Source organism: Hemiscyllium ocellatum, chromosome 12 (genome assembly GCF_020745735.1).
Source record: "Hemiscyllium ocellatum isolate sHemOce1 chromosome 12, sHemOce1.pat.X.cur, whole genome shotgun sequence".
Lineage (NCBI taxonomy): Eukaryota > Metazoa > Chordata > Chondrichthyes > Orectolobiformes > Hemiscylliidae > Hemiscyllium > Hemiscyllium ocellatum.
The window spans coordinates 53,749,640-53,777,288 of NC_083412.1; the positions used below are offsets into that span (position 1 = coordinate 53,749,640).

Here is a 27,649-nt window from a genome sequence, read left to right on the forward strand (position 1 = left end):
TTCTGGTTGCATCATAACATCGTATGAAGACTGCTCTTTCGAAGACTGCAAGAAACTACAGAGTTGTGAACACAGCCCAGTCTATCAAGTATACCAGCCTTCCATCCATTGACTCCATCAATACTTCCTGCTGCATCAGGAAAACAATCAACATAATCAAAGACCCCTCCCACTCCGGTTATACTGATCCACTTTCTTGCGTTGGGCAGAAGATAATACAAGTTTGAATTTACGTACAAGTGTATTCAAAAACAACTTTTTCCCTGTTGTCAGGCTTTTGAATGGACCTCTCAAACATTAATTCTAATCCCTCTCTCTCTACACCTTCTCTGCAGCTGTAACACTTTATTCTGCAATCTGTTCTGCTACCATAATGCACTTTGTGTGGTATGATCTGCTTGTATAGCATGCAAAACACTTTCACTTTATCTCATGAGACAATGTGACAACAATAAATCAATCATTTTTTGTCTGTCATTCTGAAGACAATTGACATTGATTGTGAGAGTTCCATGGGTCAGACCATCCTTCAGTTTGGAGAAAAATGCATGCCAATATGTTGCCTTTGTAGCGTGGTACTGGTTTTACTCTTTCATGAGAAAAATCATACACGATCATGGCACTCCAACAAACCATGGCTTTGATTTAATAATTTAGTTACTAATTACATTCAACAAGCACAATATTTAAAATACTATCACTTACGTGGAATAGGGTATGCAAATCTGTCCGGATGCTTTGTGATCAGAGTATTTTTTATGTGTCTTCGCCCCACTCCATGGGCCCCTTTCCCAGAAACAAAAACAGCAAAATTGGAAAAGTCTTAATTCATTTCTAAAATATAATTTTGGTGGTGCTGTTTTCTAATTGCCATTCCAGAATGTTATTTTACTAATTTTTTTTTTACCTAGTAACACTAGCGTCTTCCTTCTGAAGGCTGGCAGTTTTACTACCTCTTCATATGTAACAAGGTCTAGTTGGTCAAAGACTGAAAAGGAAGCCCACTGAGAGAATGAGTTGCATATTATGAGCATTACAAATGTTTTACAAAGCAGCTAAAATACAAGGGAAAAATTCAGCATTTCTGAAAATAACCACTGACGGTTGTAAACTCTTTTAGGATCTAATGCACCAAATTGAAAATAAATATTGATTCTTCTAAAGTGACTGATGTATAATAACAAGTTATTCTGTGATTGAATACTTGTATTAAAATGAGACGTAATGAAATGCATTTAGTATTACAATTGAATAATGGGCAATTTTAAAATGTGAATGTGATTGTACAAGTTATTGATAAAAACAGAAGGGTTGTTTGTAAGATTTGGCACATACACATTTTGGTTATTCATAAAATTGTTTTTCATGCCATAAACCTGCATCTTTCGATAATCTATATTACTGAAAACAAAAAAAATTAAATGAAACAGCATAATAGAACATTGAGTCTTTTATGAGCAAACTTCTAAACATGGGAAAACACATCCTAAATGACCTACTTTTTTGCTGAACACCTTAACACGTTACAGCAATGAAATGCAGATTTTTTTTTCTATATGTACTTTTGTTGGGTTTTCTTAGTGCAATGGAATTTTTTGCCCTCTATGCAGTGAGCTTTTCATGTGGTCTCGGGAAATAATACTAGTTTCCTGCTCTATCTTGACAGTTTAATGTTTATTTACTTTTGAAGAACCTTATGTATTACTTGCTCCAGGTTGCTCTCTTAATTAATTAAACAATTAATCTTTAAGATTCTGAACAGAATTAAAGTTTTAATAAAACAATTACTCCCAGAGGTAATGGAGAGACATAAGGCTCCTAGAGAGAAAGGAAAAGTGGTACTTTTCATACATTTATATGTAAAAATGTAAAATTCAGCAGAACTTTTAAAATGCTTTTTTCTAGTCACCTACTTTGAAATATATACTTTTGGACAATTCTGAATCAGGGCTTGCAGAAGAATTTATACAATCTGTGGCCACTTAGCTGATATCAGGAGGAGGCCAGACAGTATTTAATGCACTAATACAAAGGGTGTCCACCAGTTCCATAGCATTCACTCACATTCATCTCTTGTCTAATTAATCTGGAAGACTTTCCTAGCTGCAAAGCTTACATTTAAAGACTACTGATCTTGCTAAAAGCAGGGAAGCATTACAGTTAAGGCAACCTGTTCAGACAAATGAACTTCAGGCAGATAAGGCATGAAAGTAGGGTATAAGCTCCTCAAATATATCAAACTATAAACAAATAATTTAAATTCTAAATGGAAAAAAAAGGATCCTTCAATTGGAGCCTTCACCACCTGCAATAATAATGTTGCCAATTTCTAAAGTCAACGGTAATAACACCATAGACTTTGTCTTCAGCCACAATATTAAAGGAAATGTCATCAGAGTCATTAAAGGCAGAAAGTTGCATTCATTATTGCTGTTGTAAATTAGATGAAACACTAATTAATTTCTGACGCACTTACAGGGGATTATGAATCTTACATAACAATTTCATCACTCAGTTAAAGCTGCATTATAGTTTCATAATGTCTCTTTACACATTGACAATCATTTAGCCTCACACATCCTAAATTAGTGTAACTAATTAAGATTATAAATATTCACTTAATGATACTTCCCTTTGCAATTATCACATTAATAACTGATTACAGTGTAATGTTGTCACAGGAGTCATTGTGGTAGATTGCTTTTCTCTGCTGGAACCTTCATTAATATAGTGGCTCTCAATATAGGGTCTAAAAACCTAGCTTTGGTCTGTAGGAGCTTTTCCGGGTGTTTGTGAACTAATATGACGGTGGCAGGGGGGAATAGCAAGAATGACTGACAGGTGAGGACTGTGTTAATCTCTCTACGTTCTTGCACTTTCCACGTTTTTCCTACACCTGTGCTCCTTCTCATCTCATGTTCTTGGTGTCTACTGCTTTATTGGAGCTTTCTGTGTACCTGCTTTCTTCGTGTTTTTGCAAAGAATAGAAAGATTCTACAGTGAGAAGCAAGCACATCCCACCTTACTGATATTTGCAAGTAAGGAACTTATTTTTTAAAAAAAGGATTATTAAAACACTCTTCATATGCAGGGCTCTTACATTATAGATATATCATAATTTATAGGGAATGTCTGAGAACCACTGAATTACAGAAGTATGTCTCTTTTACAATGGAAAATATCCAAGCAACAATGTTTTAACTACAACCTGAATATAGAATTTCATTACTTCATCTATGCTCAATCAACATCTACTCTTACGCTATCGTGAATTACTGTTGGCAACACCATGTCTTTCTTAGCTGGCAGGATGACTGACCCAAAGCCAATATGAAATAAATGGGAGAGAAACGTGAAGTATAAGCTGCTGAGTTGCTGGGCTCGCACTTCATGCCACAGACTGAACAGATGACAGAGAAAATATATTAGGTGAATGGGGTGTCTGACGTTTAGGGCTCTTTCACAAAGTACTTACAGCTCACCACAAAAAAGATATTATTAAATTGGAGAGGATTCAGTAAAGATTTACCAGGCTGTTTCCAGAACTTGAGGCTTTGAGTTATAAGGACAGGCTGGAACTTTTTCACTGGAATGTAGGAAGTTGAGAGGTGACATTATAGAAGTTTATAAAATCATGAGGAGAAGAGATGAGGTGAACAGCAAAGGTCTTTTTCCTAGATTGCGTGAGTTCAAAACTAGGGGCACTTTTTTAGGTGAGAGGAGAAGGATTTAAAAAGGACCTGAGGGGCAACTTTTTCACAAAGAGGGTGGTTCACAGATACCATGAACTGCCAGAAGCACTGGTAAATGCAGGAACACTTACAACATTTAAAACATTAATAGGAAAGGTTTAGAGGGGCATGGGCCAAAAGCAGGCAAGTGGGACGAGTTCAGTTTGGGAAACTTGGTCAGCATAGACGAGTTGGACCAAAGGATCTGTTTCTATGCTGTATGACTCTATGACTAAATGGCTCTGTTGAGTTCTGATCAAGATTGATTGGTTGGCAAACCTGCTGCTGTACACCACACCTGAAACTAACGTTAAATATAATTAAATAAGATATGTAATTGTTGTAGTCCTGGGTCATTCACATCAATTTGCTTTTCAGAAGTTTAATCTTTATTGATCAAATATAGAAACTGATTTTCCAACAAAATATAATGCAGTTTTAACTTCTGTAATGTTGATGAGACAAACAAAAATAAAATGATGGAATTAGGGAGAAAAGTTCATGTCACTCAATCACAGTTACTTACATGCATAGAGGCCATTGGGTGGAAGACAGCATGAAAAATGTATAAGCATCATTGTGTAAGCAATGTTGCATTGTACTGTTAAATTACAACCAAAATATATAAAACACACAAAAACCCATACTAAAGCAAATTAAATGTTACATTACAAACAAAATGCAACATATGGAAGATATATCTTATCCGCAAAAAGGCAATAAGCACATTACATTGCAAAAGGGCTAAAGTAATCCTATGTAGATCAAATAACATTCAGCCAGGTTGAGTGACAGATGTATGCAGTGCTTATTTGGTTTGGAACTAGCATGTACATTATTCCATTTTTACAAATATACACAAACCCAAGGCCAATTCGAATCTATTATGTTTGCCATACATTCAAGACTAGTTCTACATAATTGCAAGTTTCAGTTTGGTTCCCCATTTTCTCAGCTTGTCATAACTGTGTCATGGGCTGCGATTCCACTTTTTAGCAATCCCTTTACAATGATCTGTGGTTGTGTCCTGTCAAAGGTGTATCAATACAGCACAGGTTAAGCATATAAGCAAATTTAAGTGTACAACATTGGTTTATCGTTCAAAGCAGAATCAGAATCTTAGTTCTGATGCACAATTACACCTGGGTACCTACCGTGGATAATTTTTCTTAATTTTATGTCTAGATTAATGAATGAAACATGCTGGAGTGAGGAAAATGACTATATAGTTTCCTTGAAAGATCACCTGTCACTCACTTAGATGAAGCATTTAGCAGTTTAAAAAAAAGCACTTGCTTGCCAATGATTGATTTGTCTTTAGCTCAGGCTTTTGTGAAATTTCTTGGGTGGTCAGTCATATTTCCTTGCATATTGAGATGAATATATAATTTACAAAGATACCATTTTCAGCAAAAAAACACCCTTATTACTGACTGACAATGGGATGTGTTGTTGCTTTTCAAAATCCCAACAAGTGGCAAAGAAAAATGAGAAAACACTGGCAATTTAAGTAAAATGTAATAAATCCAAATGTCTTCAACAGACATAAATAATAAAAAAAATTGCAAAAGGAGCTTTTTAGCTCCAGATTAGGTACCAAAAGATCTACACTTGGAGGTAGAAGGCATGGCTAAAAGATAAAGCCAAGGAAACTAAAGGAAGTGAAAATGCAAATTGCAGAGGCACTGGCAGTAAGTTTTCAGTAATATACAAGTAACATTCCAGAAGCAGCTGCAAATAAAATATGGAAGGAAGGAGGAATCAAAAAAAATTACAATCACCAGAGAAGTGGAACTGAATAAATTGTAAATGGATGGATTTGTGGGCTGATAAATACCTAGATCCTTGAATCTAGGGTTTTCAAAGAGGTGGCAAGTGAGATGGCTGATTTTAATTTTCCAAAACTCCCTAAATTAGGGGAAGGTCCCATTAGATTGGAAAATAGCAAAATAGAGCTCCTTCTTTCAAAAAGGAATGGAAACATTAATCAGGAATAAAAGTCTGTTAGCCAAACATCTGACAGAGGGGAAAATGTTAGTAGGTGTTATTAAAGAAATTACAACAGAGTGGAGTCATGGTTTGTGAAAGAGAGTTGGAAGCAGTTCATAGAGGGTTTACCACACTAATATCTGGAATGGTTAGATTGTCAGGAAAGGCAGATAGGCTAGGTTTATGTGCGCTAAAATTTAAAAGAGTAAGAGGTCCTTGATTGAAACATGTAGATCCTGTGGGGTCTTGACAGGATATTTGTGGAGCTAGTTTCCCTTCTGGGAGGACATAGTACCAGCCATCACTGTTTAAAAATAAGGGAATCACCCAGTTAAAACGAGGCGAGGCATTTTATTTTCTCCAATAGAGTGTCAAGAGCCATGTTCCCTTTAAGCTGTACATATTCTGAGGGCCTGTGCACAGCACTTGTACACTGATGAGGTTTGCTGCATGGCCTTTTGTTTTCAGGAGTTGCTGCTGGAAAATTTAAAAAAAATTCAAATTGTAAGAAGGTAGAAGTGCAAGTTAGTTATGAGGTTGACTGCTGCTATAAAAAAAAATGAAAGGAAGGTACAGAGCACGTGATTGTCTTAATGCATCAAGGAATCTAGAGAAGACAGGAAAATGAGATGATCTAAATAAAGGAAGAGATCATCCTGCTGTGATAAATGATTTTGGCATTGGAGATAAAAATGTAGAATCAGTACAGGGAGAAATAAGAAATAGCAAGGGAAAGAAGACCCTAGTGGGAGTAATCTATAGATCCCCTCACAATAGTTCCACAGTAGGATAAGACAATAGGTGCAGGAGTAGGCCATTCTGCTCTTCGAGCCTGCACCACCACTCATTATGATCATGGCTGATCATCCTCAATCAGTATCCTGTTCCTGCCTTATCTCCATAACCCTTGATTCCACTATCCTTGAGAGCTCTATCCAATTCTTTCTTAAACAAATCCAGAGACTGGGCCTCTACTGCCTTCTGGGGCACAGCATTCCACACACCCACTACTCTCTGGGTGAAGAAGTTTCTCCTCATCTCTGTCCTAAATGGCCTACCCCATATTTTTAAGCTGTGTCCTCTGGTTTGGGACTCACCCATCAGGGGAAACATGTTTCCTGCCTCCAGAGTGCCCAATCCTTTAATAATCTTATACGTCTCAATCAGATCCCCTCTCAGTCTTCTAAACTCAAGGGTATACAAGCCCAATCACTCCAATCTTGCAACCTATGATAGTCCCGCCATTCCAGAAGATTAGTCAAGCATGAGTTCCCTTTCATAAATCCATGCTGACTCTGACCTATCCTGTTACTGCTATTCAGATGTGTCATAATTTCATCCTTTATAATTGATTCCAACATCCTTCCCACCACTGAGGTCAGACTAACTGGTCTATAATTTCCTGCTTTCTCTCTCGCTCCTTTCTTAAAACGTGGTACAACATTAGCCACCCTCCAATCCCCAGGAACTGATCCTGAATCTATCGAACTCTGGAAAATAATCACCAACGCATCCAAGATTTCTAGAGCCACCTCCTTCAGCACCCTGGGATGTAGACCATCAGGCCCTGGGCACTTATCAGCCTTCAGACCTAACAGTGTCTCCAACACCAGTTTCTGGCAAATATAAATTCCCTTCAGTTCAGGTCCTTCAGCCACTGTTACCTCAGGGAGATTGCTTGTGTCTTCCCCAGTGAACACAGATCTGAAGTACCAATTCAACTCTTCTGCCATTTCTTTGCTCCCCGTAATATATTCCCCTGTTTCTGTCTTCAAGGGCCCAATTTTAGGCCTAACCATTTTTTCCCCATTTCACATACCTAAAAAAGCTTTTACTATCCTCCTTTACATTTCTGGCTAGTTTACCTTCGTACCTCATTTTTTCTCTGCATATTTCCTTCTTAGTAATCCTCTGTTGTTCTTTAAAAGCTTCCCAGTCCTCCGTTTTCCCACTCATCTTTGCTATGATATACTTTTTCTCTTTTAACTTTATATGTTTCTTAACTTCCCTCGTCAGCCACGGCTACCCCTGCTTCCTCATAGGATCTTCCTTCCTTTTTGGAATGAACTGATCCTGCATCTTCTGCATTATACCCAGAAATATCTGCCATTGTTCCTCCACTGTCTTAGACTTAGACTTACAGTGTGGAAACAGGCCCTTCGGCCCAACAAGTCCACACCGACCCGCCGAAGCGCAACCCACCCATACCCTTACATTTACCCCTTACCTAACACTACGGGCAATTTAGCTTGGCCAATTCACCTGACCCGCACATCTTTGTGACTGTGGGAGGAAACCGGAGCACCCGGAGGAAACCCACGCAGACACGGGGAGAACGTGCAAACTCCACACAGTCAGTCGCCTGAGTCGGGAATTGAACCCGGGTCTACAGGCGCTGTGAGGCAGCAGTGCTAACCACTGTGCCACCGTGCCGCCCGTGTCATCCCTGCTAAGGTATTGCACCATTGAACTTTGGCCAGCTCCTCCCTCATAGCTCCATAGTTCCCTTTATTCAACTGAAATATTGTCATTTCTGATTCTATCCTCTCCCTCTCAAATTGCAGATTGAAGCTTATTGTATTATGGTCACTACCTCCTAATGGCTCCTTCACTTCGAGGTCCCAGAGCAATTCTGGTTCATTGCACAATACCAGATCCAGAATTGCCTTCTCCCTGATAGGCTCCAGCAACAGCTGTTCTAAGAATCCATCTCGGAGGCACTCCACAAAGTCTTTTTCTTGAGGTCCAATACCATCCTGATTCTCCCAGTCTACCTGCATGTTGAAATCCCCCATAACAACTGTAGTAACATCTTTGCGACAGGCCAATTTCAGCTTCTTATTCAATTTACACCCTACATCCATATTACTGTTTGGGGGCCTGTAGATAACTCCCAAGAGGGTCTTTCTACTCTTAGAATTTCTCAGCTCTATCCATACTGACTCTACATCCCCTGATTCTAGGTACTCTTTGATTCTCTTTGAAAGGCTGAGGCGCTTGGGGCTGTTCTCATTGGGGAAGAGAAGGTTTAGGGGAGATCTGATAGAAGTGTATAAGATGATTAGGGGTTTAGATAGGGTAGATACTAAGAACCTTTTACCGCTAATGGAGTCAGGTGTTACTAGGGGACATAGCTTTAAATTAAGGGGTGGTAGGTATAGGACAGATGTTAGGGGTAGATTCTTCACACAGCGGGTTGTGAGTTCATGGAATGCCCTGCCCGTATCAGTGGTGAACTCTCCTTCTTTATGGTCATTTAAGCGGGCATTGGATAGGCATTTGGAAGTTATTGGGCTAGTATAGGTTAGGTAGGATTCGGTCGGCGCAACATCGAGGGCCGAAGGGCCTGTACTGCGCTGTATCCTTCTATGTTCTATGTTCTATGTACCTCCGTGCAAGGGACTGAATATCATCCCTTACCAACAGGGCCACCCCACCCCCTCTGCCCGTCAGTCTGTCCTTACGATAGCACGTATAGCCTTGAATATTCATTTCCCAGACCCTGTCCACTTGAAACCACGTCTCAGTTATCCCCACAATATCGTAGCTGCCAATTTCCAAAAGAGCCTCAAGCTCATCCATCTTATTTCTAATACTTCGTGCATTCATATATAGTATTTTTAATTTGTTACTGCCCTACCCTTCCTATCAACCCCTATTTCACTCAACCTTACAGCATGATCCCTTTTTTTCTGCTTCATTGATACCATTGTCTTTCTCGACTTCCCTTGTTCTAACTTTCCCTTCAATTTCCTTCTTAAACTTCCAGTTTGTCCCCTCCCCCCCGCTATTTAGTTTAAATGCAGCTGTGTTGCAGAGCAAACCTGCCTGCCAGAATGCTGGTCCTCAACCTATTAAGGTGCAAACCGTCTCTTTTGTATAATTTATGCTTACCACAAAACATACCCCAGTGATCCAAGAATTTAAATCCTTGCTTCCTGCACCAGTTCCCCAGCCACACATTCAAGTCCATTATCTCCCTCTTCCCGGCCTCTCCAGCCCGAGGAACTGGAAGCAAACCGGAGATAACCACTCTGGACGTCCTGCTTTTCGGCCTTCTTCCTAGTTCTCCGAAGTCCCGCTGTAGTATGTTCCTCCTCTTTTTCCCGACATCATTTGTGCTGACCTACCACCACCTCTGGCTCTTCACCTTTGCCCTTGAGGATTTCCTGCACTCTGTCTGAGATGTCCTTAATCCTGGCACCAGGAAGGCAACACACCATCCTTAAATCCCGCCTGTTGCCACAGAAACTCCATTCAGTTCCTCTCACTATGGAGTCCCTTATTACCACGGCTCTGGTATAAACCAGGAAATACTGAGGGCTTGTAAGAAAGCTATGACAATAATCATGGATGCTTTTAATACGGATATGAACTGGATTAATCAAATTGGCAAAGGTAGCCTTGAGGAAGATTGTATTAGAGATTGTTTCTTGCAGCAGTATGCTGTGAAACCAACCAGGGAGTAGGCTGTTCGCTTCTCATGGTCTTTGTAGAAAGACTACAAGATAGGACAGTTGATTAACAGTGGCAGATATTTAAGGAGACATTCCATTCATCCCAACTAAAATATATTGCGAAGAGGAAGAAAGATTGTACGAGAGTGGAAGAAAGCATCCACGGCTAAGCAAAGAAGTTAAAGATAACATGAGAAACTAAGGCATACCATATTGCAATGTTCAGTGGCAGGCTGAAGATTGGGTAATTTTCAAAGACCCACAAAGGATTACTAAAATAAAACTAATAAAAACAAGGATTCATTAAGAAAGAAGATGAGCACAAAGTACAAAAATTGATAGCAAATACTTCAATAAGTACTGCATATAAAAATGAAGAGAGTAGCTAAGATGAATGTCATTCCCACTGGAGAATGAGACTGGGGAGTTAATAATTGGGAACACAAATGACCTCATATTTTGCCTCAGTTTTCATGGTAGAGGATACTAAAACCATTTCAATTATAACAGATAATGCACAGATCATAGAAAAGGAAGAACTTAAAATAATCACAATCACTAGAGAAAAAGTATTGAGCAAACTATCAAAATTAAAGGCAGACAAGTCCCCATGGATGGCCTACATCCGAGGGTCTGAAAGAAAGTGGCAGCAGAGATGGTGGTTATAATATAAAATTCCCTCAAATATGAAATATAATAATACTTATGAATTCCGAAAAAGTTTCAATAGATTGAAAAAAAATAGCAATGTAACAGTCTTATTCAAAAAAAAGGGAGACAGAAAATAGGAAACTATAGATCGCTTAGTTCAATGTCTGTTGCTAGGATCCATAATTAAGAAAGTAGCAGTAGGACATCTAGCAAATCATAATAGCAACCCATCAGCGTCAGCATGGTTTCATGAAGTGTAAATCATGTTCAACTAATTTGCTAGAGCTCTTCAGAGATGTAAAAAGCAAAGTAGGTAATGCGGACCCTATAGATATAATGTGTGTGGACTTCCAGAGGCACTTGATAAGGTATGACATGAAAGGTTAATACACAAGGTAATATCACAAAGTGTTAGGGGGAATGTATATTATGGAATTGAGATAAATGAGTATCTTTCTGATTGACAGGCTGTAACTAGTGGGATGCCATAAGTTTGGTTCTCATGCCCTAACTACTTACAATCAATATTAATGACTTGAATGCTGGGAAAGAATGTATTATAGATAGATTTGCAGAGAACACTAAAATAGTTGGGAAAGTAAGTCTGCAGTAAGAAAATAAAATAAAAACTACAAATGTATAAGGATTGGTTAGGTAAATAAGTCAACATTTGGCAGATGGAGTTTAATGCAATTAAGTGAGGGATTATCCATTTTGATTGAAAGAATAGAAAGGTAACTTCTTATCTAAATGGAGAGAAACTTCAAAAGCTTCAGTGCAGAGAGATCTGACTGTCCTCTTGCATCAGTTTAGAAAGCTAGGTATGCAGGTAATAAGGAGGTAAAATAGAATTTTGGCATTTATTGTTAACGGAATGGAGTAGAAAAGCAGGAAGATGTTCTAATTGTACAAGGAATTGGTGAGACTGCAGCTAGAGGACTGTTGCAGTTTTGGTCTCCTTATTTGAGGAAGGACATAACTGCATTGGAGGCAGTTCAGAGAAGGTTCACTAGATGAATAATATAAAACAAAGAACTATGGATGCTGGAGATCTGTGTAGAATAAATAGGGAAAAAAATGTTTCCACCTGTGAAAGTTTAGAAAATGAAAGGGCACAGACTCAGGAAAAGTAATATTAAGACAAAAACGTTTTCATGCAGTGAGCGGTTACGGTTGGAACTCATTGAATATGAGAGTTTGGAGTAGGCAGGTTCAATTGAGGCATTCAACAAGGAATTACATAATTAATTGAATTGGAACACTGTGCAGTATTAGAAGGTAAAGGCTGGAGAAAGGCACAAAGCGAAATGTTCATTTGGAGAACTGGTGCAGACAGAATGCCAAATGGCCTCATTCTGAGTTGTGATAATTGTGTCAAGTGTTACATTGAGAAGGATGTTATCAAAGTCATAGTGAAAGAAGAAATAATTTAGATAGAAGTTGGGCTCACAATTGACAAATAGAAGCTACTAGAAAGGCTGGTTACACTTAAAAAGCTTATAGGACCAGAATCAGAACAAACATCATGATCATTGCATTCATTAGGTGAGTGGTTTGAGAGATGGAGTTCTGTTGAATTTTACACAAAGCTAGTTTCAAAGGGAAGGATTGCAGAAACAGTTATATTCACTAGCATTTTTTGACCAAGTCTCAATATTGTGTGGTTGGCAGTCTGGCAGTAAAGAAATGCAGAAAATAGGTTGTAGGCTAGAACATGGAGGATTTATAATGTTTTTAAGTTAATTGACATGACCTATTCAAGTAGGGTAACATAGCATCATTATTTTGTCATAGTGATCACACGATTAAATAGATCTGATTATAACTGTGACTCTATTGTGTTCATTTTACCAGATAATAATGACTTTTAATAACACACCTCACCTCACCTAGGAGTAATTTATTCCACTGTTGAAACGAATGAGAAACATATGCATGAAAGATATGGCTATTCAATCTGGATCACAAAAGAAAGCTATTGATCCATGCCAGGATTCTGCCGTTTTACAAACAGAAATAGTGCACTGTGAGCCAACTCCATAAAAGTTCAATACTCAAACTGCTTAGTGGACCAAGAGATATTGCAGTAAATCCAAATGGATTGCAAAAATATGATTTTGATGCTTTTTGTTGCAATGACTTATTTTAGTATTAATTAAGTGCAGTAACTAGAAGCAAATAAATATCATTTTAGGTTAAAAATGCAGTTTCTGTCCGTGTGTTAATTCTACATTACACTTCCTGCAATAATTTAATGGCAGCTTAAAATTTAAAACATAAATCTCCGGAGTGCTTTAATTTGGTAAACTCCCAATCTAGGAAGATGACTACTGATATATTAAATCCATGAAAATAACTATATTAATTGGGTTAAAATTGCTGACAAGCCAAGCAAATATTACAACTAGTAGCTGTCACTTTATTATTTTCAATAGGTCATTAATGGCATTAATACACAATCAGAAAACCTCACTTTGTTCATTAACCCAGCAAGAATTATTGTAGTTTTAAAGATTTTTTTTAAGAAGGGCATGTATAGGTGCAATAAAATTAAGAATTTCAGCAGCTAAACGAAACATAATACCTGCATTGTGCTTGGCCAGATATTTATCCTTGTATTGTTTCTTCTTTTTTCCAAACCAGGTACAGCTAGCCTGCTGTTCTTGTTTGGTCTTTTCCATTGCTATACATGCAACACGCCTTGTTATGGAAACAAAAATACAACAAATTAGGTATAGTTGTCAATAAGGATATCATAAGAAAGCAAAGGGCATGCAATGAAGATGATGACGGTCAAAAGTCCCATGGCATGTCTACGTGGGAAAGCTCACTGAAGTAATGACAGCGACTGGGCAGAGGCTGGCAGCTCTTTACTGTTAGGCACCATCACCGTGAGACACAGGCTGAAGCCACCACTACAGCCACACTAGGTGTGGGAGCAATTACGAACCCAGGCAAAGAGAGGTGGTGGGGGATAGAGTATGCTGGGGGAGTGGGATGTATTGACAGCAAGGAAAGGGGGAATGAGCCTAACGGGACTCCTCTCCCCTGTCCCAGAACCCTTGTTCAGCATTCAAATAAGGAATCACAGCCCATGAGCAACCCCATAGGATCTGCTTTCAGAGCTCCTCATGTGACAAATCCATATATGACAACAGCATCATTGAAAAAAGTGGACATTCATTTCCCAATGGCCTCAATTGGCAGTGGTGCAGGAAGGCCATTCACGAACCCTTTTCACCACACTCTTAATCAGGGCAGTGGTGGGAAGCCAGTGGAGTTCCCCCAACCTGATTAAATATCCTTCATTAATTTGCCACCATATTTCAACTATTCAAAGATAATCCATTATTTGTACTTTCAAATCTATACTGTACATGACCAATTTGCTTTATTCAGAACTCCAATACATTTAATCTTGAGGAACATTTCTGAAATAAGTACTCCATGATTCCTAAAGATACTTCAGAATATTCATCTTTCTTCTCACGTTTATTCCTGAATCTTGGCTTGCTACTTTTTTCCTAAGCCAGTTTCCTGCCATAGCAGCACATAGATCACTGTATCACATATTTAAAATTAGTTCATATGTATCTCTATAACCCTGCAAAGCTTCTCCTACTCAAGCATTTATCCAGTTCTTATCCTGAAGATAATTAATTCAGTTGTAGTTGTTTGACTGATTAGGTATAATTAATAATTTCAAAAATGCAGTTATAACGACAAAATCTTTTAATTCTATTTCCCTTTCTAAAATGGGTTATACAAAATGGTTAAAAAGCATGCAATTCTGCAAATGTTTTGTCTTATAATTTAATAATTGAATACAGTAAGAACACTGGCATAATGGTGATGTTACAGGACCAGTAACTCAGGGCCTGGACTAATGCTCAGGACGAGTTCAAGTACTACCATGGCAGCAGGGAAAACTAAATTCAAATCATTAATGACTTCTCAAACAAAATGCTGTCTTAATAATAATAATAATCACTAAATTGTAACTGATAAAACATATCTTAATGGATTCATCTTGCTCTCAAATTCACTTTTAAAACGGAGTAGTCAAAAGAGGTCCTATCCTCGAGTTGAGAAATCATCATGGAGGTTCTCCAAAACAGTCTACCACAAGCCTAACTTTCTCTGTCAAAACATACATGTTAGGATTCCTACAGTTCCTTGTGCTGAATTATTGGCCCGATTGATAACTTTGCAATTGGGGCTTCAGCCATTTGTTCACTGTGCAAACCTGATACTGGAATACGACTCATCAAAGCAATCCTATGAAATAATGGCTATCCTGACTAAATGATTTACTTTTCCATTTTGCACAAACTCATGAACGAGCCAAAGGGTGCAGTCTATCTCGGATTACCACAGAAAGCCTGAGTATAAGATGAAACAAATCTAATGCAGGGAGACAATCCTTTATCCGAAATCTGAAAAGCTCCAAAGTCCCAAGGTTTTGTTGTGAAGTTTCTTTCTCATTAACAAGGTTGTTTGGTGTGCAAACTGTTAACCCAAGTCGACACCCACTCGATGCGTGACACTCAGATGAGACAAGTGGGGGTGTGGCCAAGCACTGGCAGGCCTCAATTCTCTCTGAAGGCCTGTTTTACTGAGCGAGTCTGCTCCTCTGGCAAGATTTTTAAAAATGTCACCATCAAACTGTCACTTATTCTGAAATTTGAAAAATTCTGAATTCCGAAAACTAGCTGGTCCCGAGCATTTCGGATAAAGGATTGTGCACATGTACTATGCAGGAGAACACAACTGATATCTGCCTTTTACAGGACACTGATGTCAAGCCAAAAAGAAGTCTGCACATCACACAAATGAGTAGTGAGATTTATGAATTTCACTACTATTGTGATTTTTGGTGTCAAGGTCACACACCCAAAAGACTGTAGATCATATCAAACAGCATACCCCTTGAGATATTCGCAACAAGCCAGATACAGATCATGCGCAACCAGCTCATGCATGCAAAACTCAAAATAGTGCGTCTAACATTAAAATTAATTCTGCGATATTTGTGAAGTAATCCTGAATCTGCTAGGAATTACACTGACAATCAATTTAACATTGTCAATCTGGTGCACTTGCATGTACTAGAAAGCTCCACATTTAGAACTTAAGGTCCTGCTCTTTGCAGACTGAAAGATCACGTACACATATGCACCTGTTTCAACTCAACAAAACAGATGACAGAAATTGGTTTATTTTTGAAGGCAAGTAGAGCCAAACTGCCTGGTTTAGATCATAAGACATAGGAGCAGAAGTTAGGCTATTCAACCCATTGAGTCTGCTCCGCCATTCAATCAAGGCTGATAAGTTTCTCAACCTCATTCTCCTGCTTTCTCCCTGTAACTCTTGATCCCCTTGACAATCAAGAACCTATCTATCTCAGTCTTAAATACACTCAACGAATTGGCCTCTACAGCCTGCTGTGGCAATGAATTCCATAGATTCACCACTGTCTGGCTGAAGAGGTTTTCCTTATCTCTGTTCTAAAATGTCCTCTCTTCATCTCCTACCAATGGAAACATCTTCTGAACATTCACTCTGTCCAGACCATTCAGTATTCTGTAAGTTTCAATTAGATAATCCCTCATCTTTCTAAACTTTGAGTATAGACTCAGAGTCCTTAAACATTCTTTATGTTAAGCTTTTCATTCCTGGGACCATTCTCGTGAATCTCCTCTGAACCCGCTCCAAGGCCAGTACATGCTTCCCGAGACATGGAACCCAAAACTGTGCACAGTACTCCAAAATATAGTCTGACCAGAGCCTCAGAAGTACTTCACTGCTTTTATATTCAAGTCCTCTCAAAACAAATGCCAACATTGCATTGGCCTTCCTAACTACTGACTCAACCCGCAAGTTAACCTTGAGAGAATCGTGGACAAGAACTCCCAAGTCTCTTTGCACTTCTGAGTTCTAAATTTTCTGATCATTTAGAAATAGTCCATGCCTCTATTCTTCCTACCAAAGTGCATGACTTCACACTTTCCCATGTTGCACTCCATCTGCCACTTCACTGTCCACTCTCCTATCCTGTCCAAATCCTTCTGCAGCCTCCCGCCTCCTCAATGTTATCTGTCCCTCTACTCATCTTTGTATTGTCTGCAAATTTAGCCAGAAGGCCCTCAGTTCCTTCATCTAGATCATTAATGTATAAAGTGAAAACTTGTCCCAAAACCGAGCTTGCAGAACACCACTTGGCATCGGCTGCCATCCTGAGAAGGATGTTTTTATCCCTATTCTCTGCTTTCTGCCAGACAGTCAAGCTTCTATCCATGTTAGCACCTTGCCTCTGACACCATGGGCCCTTATCTTATTCAGTAGCCTCCTGTGTGGCACCTTGTCAAAGGCTTTCTTGAAGTCCAGACAGATAACATCCATTGGTTCTCCTTGGTCTAACATGCTCATTACTTCCTCACAAATTGTAGCAGATTTGTCAGACATGATCTCCCCTCGATGAAACCATGCTGACTCTGCCCTATTTTATGACATTTCCAAGTATTCAGAAATCTCATCCTTCACAACAGATTCCAGTATCTTACCCATGACCGAGGTGAGGCTAATTTGACTGTAATTTTCTGCCTTTTGCCTTACTCCCTTTTTAAATTGGGGTGTCACGTTAGTGATTTTCCAGTCCTCTGGGATCCTCCCTGATTTTGGCGATTCCTGAAAGATCATCACACCTCCACACTCTCTCTTTAGCTATCTCCCTTAGAACTCTGCGGTGTAGTCCATCTGGTTCAGGTGATTTATCCACCTTCAGGCCATTCAGTTTTTCTGGCACCTTCTCCTTAGTGATGGAACACTATACTCACCTCCGCCCCCTTACTCTCTTGAATTTTTGGGATATTAATCTTGTTTTAAGCTGTGAAGACTGATGCCAAGTAATTATTCAGTTCCTCAGCCATTTCCTTGTTCCCCACCACAATTTCTCAAGCCCATGTCCACTTTTGCCTCTCTTTTGCCCTTTATATATCAAAAGAAACTCTTACAGTCTTCCTTTAAATTACTGGCTAGTTTACCCTCATATTTAATCTTCTCCTTCCTTATTTATTTTTTTGTTGCCCTCCATTGGTCTTTGTAAGCTTCCAAATACTGTGGTTTCTCACTGCCTTTTGCCAAATTATATTCTTTCTCTTTTGCTTTTTTACTATCCCTGACTTCCTTAGTCAGCCATGATTACTTCATCTTCCCTATATCATGCTTCTTTTTCCTCGGGATGAATCTCTGCGTGTCTCCTGAATTACTCCCAGAAAATCCTGCCCTTACTGTTCCATTGTCTTCCCTACTAGGCTCCTCTCCCAGTCTATTCTACCCAGCTCCTCCCTCATGCTACTATTGTTGCCTTTATTCAGCTGTAATACAGTTACCTCTGATTCTATGTTCTCCCTCTCAAACTGTAGAGTAAATTCAATGATATTATGATAATTGCCTCCTAAGGATTCCTTCACCTTCAGCTCCCTTATCAAGTTTCCTCATTGCACAACACAAAATCCCATATTGCTTGTTCCTTTTGGGGTCCACCACAAGCTGCTCCAGAAAGCCATTTCATAGACATTCCACAAATTCCTTTTCTTGCAATCCACTACCACCTGCCCCAGCTCCTGACTACTGTTTGGAGGCCAAAACATAACCCCAGCTATGTGTTTTTTTTAGCTTTGCAGTTCCTCAATTCTACCCACACAGATTCTACACCATCTGACCTTATTTTGTTTCTTACTACTGATTTAATTTCATTTATATGAAAGGCAACCTAGTAAGGCAACCCCACTCCCTCTGACTACCTGCCTATCTTTTATTAGGACGTATATTCTTGAATATTCAGCTCCCAATCCTGTGCCCTTACTGCCATGGCTCCATGATGCCCACTACATCATATCTGTCAATTTCAATCTGTGCCACAAGCTTATTCCCTCAACTGTGCGTATTCAGATATAACAACCCTGTATTAACCGACCCTCTTCTCATTGTCATGCGTTTGTCCAATGTGCTTGAAGTTTGATTGTAATCCCTTTTAAAACACACTGTCCTATTTGTATCTGTGCTGGAGACTTTAACAACCTCTCCTGTTGCCTCCTCCTTTAATTTTGGTTTTCTAATTTCCCCTCTAACTGAACCCTCCTCCTCAATTTAGTTTAAAGCTCGATCTACAGCCCTAATTGTGCGATTCACTAGGACGCTGGTCCCAGCATGGTTCAGATGAAGACCGTCCCATTGGAACAGGTCCCTTCTTTCCTGGTATTGGTGCTAATGTCCCATGAATTCAAACCGACTTCTCCCTCACCAATCTTTAAGCCACATTTATCTTCTCAATCTTATTGACCCTGGGCCAATTAGCTCGTGGTTTAGGTAGTAATCCAGAGATTATTACCTTTTTGGTCCTGCTTTTTAATTTAGCTCCTAGCTGTTCATAGAATCCCTACAGTGTGGAAGGAAACATGCCGTTTGGTCCAACCAGTCCACACTGACCCACCGAAGAGTCACCCGCCCAGAACAATTCCCCTAACCTATTACTTTACATTTATCCCTGATTAATGCACCTAACCTACACATCCCTGAATACCATGGGCAATTTAGCATGGCCAATTCACCTGAGTTGCACATCTTTGGATTGTGGGAGGAAACCAGAGCACCAGGAGGAAACCCACGCAGACATGGGGAGAATGTGTAAATTCCACACACAGTCGCCCAAGGCTGGAATCGCGCCAAGGTCCAGGCGTGGCCTCATAAGTGAGTACCAGTTTTTTTGTTCATTTTAAAAACAAGCTCCTAGTCTATAGGTCTCAGCTGACAGCTCTAAACCAAAATTGGTGAAAAGAAATGAAAAATTAGTGAGGGTTCTAACAAGATCAAAATATCATTTGCCTTCTTCACTGCATGCTGCACTACACGTTCACTTTCAGCAACTGGTGCATGACGACATCAAGGTCTTGTTACATTTCTCTCAATCTATCACCATTCAGATAATAAACCTGCCTCCCTGTTTCTGCTACCAAAGTGGATAACCTCACAGTCATCCACCATGTATTTGCTTGCTTACTTGTCAAATTACACAGGGGCTTCTCTGAATCTTCCTCACAGCATACTCTCCCAACCTGCAAGTTCCCTTCTCCTGGTTAGGTGACATTCTAACTTGGAAATAATTCATCAAAACATAATATATATATATTGTCTGAGTCTAAATCCTACAGAGCTCTTACTTACACCATTATGGTTTCTTTTCCATTACATGGTTGGGGGTATTTAAAAGGCAGCTCACTACCACCTTCTCAAGTGCAACAACAGAAGGGCAATAAATGCTGTCCTTGCCAGAGTGCTCATATCATAAAAATTATAAAACAAGATATGGAATTTCAGTTACGCCAAACCCTAAACTCGTCCCTTACACATTTGGAAACTAGATAAAGATGTGGTAATGAGTGTCACTACAGCAAAAACACGAACCTAGCAAATGTAGTGCAGCATTGATGGTTTCAGTCTTACTGTCATTCAGATGAAGCAAATCATGCATTCTCCAAGATATTATGTAGTATAAATAGTGTGATGACAGGGAGGCAATTATCAGTTAAGGCAGCTTTTGGAATTGTAAGCAATACTCATAATGTTCATGTCTTGAATTGAAAAGCTATCATGGTCAATTAAGTAAGTGTCTTGTTGATAAAAGATATTTGCGAAGACTCACCATTCCTGGAGTTCAGGAGAGGGAATGAGTCCAGCTGTACCATTTTTAGAGTTTTCTAATTTGCCTTGCCACCAGTTGTGGTCATCCTTACTGATGATTTGTATGATCTCTCCAACTCGGAACCGGATACCAGCCTCTTTACAAGGTATAAGGTCATCCTTTGATGGATCATATTCAAATTGTGCTCGAACATAAATCTATGAAACAAGTGAGGTTTTATAAGGAGATATAAGGTTTGTTGAATGCATATCCAGGGAATTTAAAGGAACACAAACTGTCAAAAATAGAACTAACAAATACACAACACAATGGTAAATGTAAGGATAAAAATTAAAAAAAAAACAGTTCTTTACATTTTCATAAAAATGACTGGCTTGGGACTTTTAAGCATTTAATGTCAAAAGTTTACAAATTTCTACATATTGCTACAGTAGGCAGTAGAACTACTACATGGGATAAAAACAATGCGAAGGTGATCAGTATAATTTTCTAACGTTTCTTGAATATAGGAATGGTTACTAAAGGACTGGCAACACTTTGGCCCATAACTACCCTTTTTTAAACAATCAGCTGAACATCAGTGGTGGGGCAATATTGTTGCTAATGACTTGTGACAAAATTAATCAGAATTTCAAATAATATGGGTCAAAAGTTTAACAACAATTTGTTAAAATACATTATGTTTGAATAATCTGATCAAGTTAAATAATGTCATAACAGAGAAGGTTGATGAGTGTGTGCAGGGTTTATGGATGTTGAAAAAGCGTTCACGAAAGTACCACCTCATTATTTGTCATAAATGGTGAGTGGATAATTTTTAAACTGTTGGGAAGTATACCATGATGTTCTAAAATGGTCAGTTTTAGAATCAGTGCTCTTTTTGGTGCAGATTAATAATGCACAGTTGTGTTTATAGGGTATCATTTCAAAGTCTGTCGATGACAAAAAATTTGAAATGTAATCATTGAGGAGGATGGTTATCCAGGATTTAGGAGGATGTAGACTGGTGAAATGAGCAGGCACGTGGCAGTTTAATGCAAGGAAGTACAAATTGATAAATTTTGCATTGAAGAATGAGGCGCAACATGAAACATGCCAGAAAGGATGGGGTTAAACATGCACTAATCTTTGAAGACAGCAGGATGACAAAGCCTTGGAAAGGGTGTAGAACAAATCAACTAGAATAGTATCAATTAAGAGGGATTTCAGTTACATAGAGAATGGAGCAGCTGGGGTGGTTAATCTCAGAAAAGAGAAGATTATAAGGAGATTTGATAAAGAGGTTCAAAAATCACAAATGACGGGAAAATGTACACAGCTATTGGGAAAGAATAGGAAACTTAGATAATTGGTCACTCTAACAAAGAAGTATAGGTTGAATTAGCCGAATGTTCTGTTTCTGCACTGCATCATGTTATGATCCAAAATATTCGGACAGCTGTTGCCAATTCTACTCTGGCCAGATATAGATTTATATAATACAATCAATTGAAAATTTAAAGAATTCAACATACAAAATATCAAATGAGAAAATAGATTATAAGTCCATACTAAGTCAGGAATACTATAAAATTTCTATTGAGTTAAACTATTCACCTGTCGTCCTTTTGGTTGTGTAGTTGATGGCAAGTCCTGTAGGATAAAGTCAACCCAAGGAAAAGAGATTTTCATTTCACCTTCAAAGCAAAGCTATGATAATTCTACCATATATTGCATTTATTATTTGCTTGATTATTACAAAAATTATGATATAATTAGGTGTTATAAGCATCAGTCTGCATAATGCATCAAGCCATTACATAAAATGATTCACTGAATAAGTAGGCCAGGCTGCTTAGCAACAAGCTGTAGAAAGCAGATACCAGCTATGAACAATATTGCCCATTCCCATTAGGCAATCTACATTTTCAACACAAGTAAGCAGCTGAACTGCAGTAACACTGTAGTAATCATTCAACAAAATATAATGTTCTAGGTGTTTAACTGTGAATGAACACAATAATTGTTTCTATGTGGCAGAACTCAACTGGAAGTATTTTGTGCATGTTTTATATAGGTGAAATAGAATTTGGGTTTACTAAATTTCAGCACCTTTGCCAACTGAGTAATTTGATTGAGATATTGAATTGTGTTACTATATTGTTTGAATTCACCCTCCAGAAAATCGCTCTTTCATTACATAAAGTATATTCAGTTTACAAACTCTCTGTTGTAAATTATTTGTTCACAGCGCCAGGGACCTGGGTTCAATTCCCGCCTCAGGCGACTGACTGTGTGGAGTTTGCACGTTCTCCCCGTGTCTGCGTGGGTTTCCTCCGGGTGCTCCGGTTTCCTCCCACAGTCCAAAGATGTGCGGGTCAGGTGAATTGGCCATGCTAAATTGCCCGTAGTGTTAGGTTAGGGGTATGGGTGGGTTGCGCTTCGGCGGGTCGGTGTGGACTTGTTGGGCTGAAGGGCCTGTTTCCACACTGTAAGTAATCTAATCTAATCTAATCTAATTACTATTAGTTCCTTGCTCCTTGCACATTTCTGTGACACAATGTGTAGCAAATGCCAGATCTTGGGCTTCTCCAAATGTCATTCCTGGATTAGACAAAGGGAGGAAACTGTAAGTGGCGAGAGTTAATTTTCTCTTTCAATTTCCTTCCTGTGAATATATGCTCCTGGTTATGGAGGGGAAAACTATCCACTGCTTATATATTTCTGATTACAATCCATGTACAATACCATGTACACTGAGGAGGGCAGGATCTGGTATGATTCCCTCTGTGCAGGAATAAGCTTGATTGTTTATTTTGGTCTACATTCACACAAAAAAATTATCCAGTTGGATGGTAGACTTGTGTAAAGTGGGGAGAAAACTGGCAAAAACAGCAGGGTGGAGCCAGGTTTGTAGGTAAACTGACAATAACTTAGTGAATACAGGAGTAATAAAAAGACAGCAACATCCAAACTATACTGGAAGGAGACTGTTATCATACTAGTTCTCTTTTGATTATTTAAAAATTGGACAGATAGTGCATATTCTGAAATTACCTAATCACTACCACAATAAAAAGTTTCACTGCTACTTAGAAAAGTATGTTCTTATTTGTCTTCAGAGTTCTGCAAATTGATTGCACAAATTACGTCAAAAGTTTATTTTGTGGCCCCTTTTTTCGGCAAAATAAATTCTGCACATTCTGTAATGAATGAGCACATCTTGTATGATTGCTGAAGTTGAAAGCTGGTAAGATAAGAACTTGTGTTGAAAATGTACAAAAATCCCATACTTTTCATCAATAGACAAAAGAATGATCTTTAGCATTGAATTGCCAGGCCAGGCTCCAGCTTCACATAGTAATGTGCATGTACCACAGCAGCAGTGGGCACACCAATTTGAGAACTCAGATAGCGGAACCTAACCATAATTCTCAGAGCTCTCATGTGAACCATGCTTTAAAGACTAGATGTAATGTTGTATCAACTTTCAGTTGGGCATGATCATTACACAAATGACTTCTCTCTACTTCTCCTGCCCACCTAATTTTTATCCTTTTTTATAAACAGTTTACAGTAGTTGGTTGTGCCAATGAATCTTGGAAGCAAGATACATTGGAACTGATCCATAGCTGAAAACTAATCTTCATAAATTATCAGGAAACAAATGATATTATCAATGGCTTCTACGCACTTGATATTAAAAACTGGCAGGTCTTTTATTAAGAAAATGTCTTTGGTACAGAGGTAATCGTCAGCATTTACACAATTACACTACTGGCAACAGAACTTTGGATTGGTGTTGTAAATGGAAGCCTTACCGAAACAGAATTATAAGTGCTGCTATAGCCGTTAGCAGGGGATTGTCTGGATGTGGAGGGGGAATCTCTCTGCAACGAGATAGAAGGTTCAGTAGTACCTTACATAAACAACTGCAACACATGTCAGAATTTTATACACTGTTTTAAAGAATAGGACAAGGTGTAATTCAATTGTTTCTAAATAGGAATCAGTCTCTCAATTCCACATAAAGGAATAAAGCTCTATGTGTAAGCAGAGTTTTCAAAAATAGATTAGGATTGAACAGCTGTCTGGTTAATTCATGTTTCACAATCCCTGTTATATTAAACCAAAAGCTTTTATTTCAAAGGTTACTTACATGAAGTATAATGTATTAAATTTTTACAGGGCTTGACCAGATAGCTGCTCAGAGGTTTTAACTCCTGACCTGGGAGTCCAGAATTTGGGGTCTTAGTGTCAGAATAAAGCATTGGCAATTTAGGATTGAGAAGGATGAGTAATTAATTGACACAGCATTGGAGAATCTTTGAAATTGTCTGCAACAAAGGCTTATGGTAGCTCAAGCATTGAGTATATTCAAGACAAACTTGTTTATTGAAAGCAAGTATCACAGACAATTTCTGCTGGTAAATCATTGTCACATTTTCCCTTTCCCAAGCAAGTTTTTTCAGTACAGCATATAAAAAACTTTACATCCATTCTTGGCACGCAAGTAGGATTACATTGCCTCCAATGAAACTGCAATTGTACATTACCAGGGTCCAAATCTAAGCACTAGCTTTGGAAGTCTGTGATCTAGTTCAATATTTGAGTTGAGCCAGTTACACACTATCTATAGTCCATAATGCACCATTTTTGGGAGAGGTCACAGGAAGAGGATAGGTAACAAGGTTTATTTTAAAATAAGTCATAATTTGCTTAGCATGGGAATAGGAGTTTTCTTGATGCTCAGTGAGTTTAAAGAGTAACTAAACAATGCAGATCAGGAAACCCCAAAGCTTGATTCCAAGACTCTGCCAAGTAAACTGATCTTAGCTAAGGCCAGACTAGCCTCAGCACTCCGAATCAGGCTTGATCTTCTGCTCCTGATTGTAATCAAAATACTCGTGTGGAAAATTACTGCATACAAAGGCTGAGAACAAGTTTCTTTTTAGCTGGAACTCTCTTCATGTTGGATTGTCAAACAAACAACTACGGATTTTTTTTTTAAAGAGAGGGTGCTTAAGATACACAATTCAAGATTTAAGGGCTCTTACATTTGGGGTGTCTGTGGCTTATGTTGTGGGGAAATAGATGCTTGTGTGCTGTTCCCTATACTGAAATTACTATAGCTTCTTTAAACTACAGCAGAATAAGCTAGACCTACAAAAACAGAGTCCACCAGAGCTCGGAATTAAGTAGATGCCTACATAATTGCCAGCACCAGAATAACCAGAAGTGCACAAATGTTTAACCCTTCCAGCTTCTTCAGTTTTCACTTATCTTTCAAGAATGTTATAAAATGGCAGCAGCAGCAGGGTAGCAAGTATCTGGGCTCGGTGCCCGTTTGTGCCTGCTCTTGTTCACTTGGCTGGCAGCATTCCTGTCTTTCTTTTGTTTCTTAATTTCTCTATGCGATCAAAGTCCACCTTTCCTTCTTTTCTGTGGCTGTGGTAGAAGGCGGCAGTTGCGAGGGCCTGCTGTGGTGGTGACAGCGTGATGGATCTGGATGTCTGTTCCAGGCACCTGCCAGGAAGTTATCATCGTCAGTGACTCTGGTCCATTGCTCCTGGTGGCTTCAGCAATGGCTATAGTGGTGACGGCATGGCGGTTCCGGTTTGTTCCTTGCGGCTATGGCAGTAATGGGGCAGCTTTGGTTGGTGACTGAAGTGGCAATGGCTTCAGCATTGCTGACTTGATGGCTCCAGTCTATCCTTCCTTGCTATGGCGGTGATGTAGTGGTTTCGGTGGTGGCAGTACGGTGGGTCCAGTCCAGAAATCCTTGCTTTGGCTGCCTCAGGGGCAGCTTTGGTGGAGGTATCCTGTAGCCACTCTAGAAACCCAGGAGCCGGGGAAGGAACAAAAGTTGAACTTTGGCCTAACTTTGTCTCAATTATTTCTTTTTATGATTTCTGAAATTAAAATGGCACCGAATTGTGGCAACTTATACGAATCTCACTGTATTTTCATAAATACAAGTGACAATAAATTGCTATTCTATTCTGTACGGTCTGATAAAAGGCTGTATTTTTACACTTTTTTTTGCTTTGTTATTTCAAACTTAAAACATGTTATCAAAACAACTGTTGTTGTTTACTGTGCTAATTTGAGATAATAACAAGTTCTGGGATTTGGGCAAATTCTGAAATCTTAAAGTAGTGATGAGCGGGTTAATATCAAAAGAGTCAAACACATCAAGGTAGAGCGGAACTTAAGGACTGAATAGCTATGCAATTGTCATATTCATCAAACGGGAAGATAAGTGAAACCAAAAGAAAGTGATGGGATTGAACATTTCTGTTCTTTTAATCATTCCGAGTACCAAAATGTTCATGTTTTGGCACAGGATTCACTTTCTACCACTAGAGGTAGCTAGTGAACTATGAAAACATTCAAGGAGACTTCAGGAGTTTGCAATCATGCAATAACGTTGTTATTTTAATGGAAACTGGACTCAAGAAGATTCTAGCATTTGAAATTGAAGCAAACTAAAACTGAAGTTTCCCTAGTCATTGCAGTGCTAATTCTATTTATTGGTAGGATGTGCATCTTTTGTGTCAGAAAGTGTTGCTTCAGGTGTCACTTCAACACTTGAGCACAATCTAGGCAGTGTACAAGACTGTTGGAAGTGTTGTCTTCAAGATGAGACATTACATCAGTGTCATCATCCTCAGTGAGGCATGAAAGATCTTAGGACACTATTTCAAAGAAGTGGTCCCTGGCTAATATTTACCCCTCAATTCATATCACAAAAAACAATTCAGATCATTATAAGTTGCTGCTGTGAGGGCTTGCTATGTGCAAACTACCTGATGTGTTTCCCATATTGTAATACTGACTAGACTTTGAAAGTACTCTATAAGCTGTGAAACACTTTACCACACATCAAGATTGTGCAAGGTGCTATATACTGGATTCCTTTCCTTTCTGAAACAAAAAACGATCAGGCTGCAGCAATTTAACAAGGTAGCTTCTCAAGGCCAATTAGTGTTGAGCAACAAGTGTTGGCCTTGCTAGGTATGCTCACATCACAGTGAATAAAAATCCATTTAAAATGTCAGGGATAACTTAATTATACACTGTAGGCCATCATTTAGTGTACAGTTCACACTTTATATATAGTCAGCAGAATTTGTATT

The 27,649-nt window shown here is 38.8% G+C and overlaps 1 protein-coding gene across 4 annotated transcripts in view; it reads right to left on the minus strand.

The window, feature by feature from the left end:
- The window catches only part of caska (calcium/calmodulin-dependent serine protein kinase a), a 618,991-nt gene that overhangs the window by 15,490 nt on the left and 575,852 nt on the right, over window positions 1–27,649 (minus strand). The window contains exons 18-23 of one of the 4 annotated variants that reach the window (XM_060833555.1): window positions 24,332–24,400; window positions 22,128–22,163; window positions 20,532–20,728; window positions 13,413–13,528; window positions 908–988; window positions 706–786 (exon numbers count right to left, since the gene is read on the minus strand). In XM_060833555.1, coding sequence (XP_060689538.1) covers window positions 706–786; window positions 908–988; window positions 13,413–13,528; window positions 20,532–20,728; window positions 22,128–22,163; window positions 24,332–24,400 — 580 coding nt within the window. The remainder of the gene's footprint in view (window positions 1–705; window positions 787–907; window positions 989–13,412; window positions 13,529–20,531; window positions 20,729–22,127; window positions 22,164–24,331; window positions 24,401–27,649) is intronic. The other 3 variants (XM_060833557.1, XM_060833556.1, XM_060833558.1) reach the window with 3 other exon arrangements.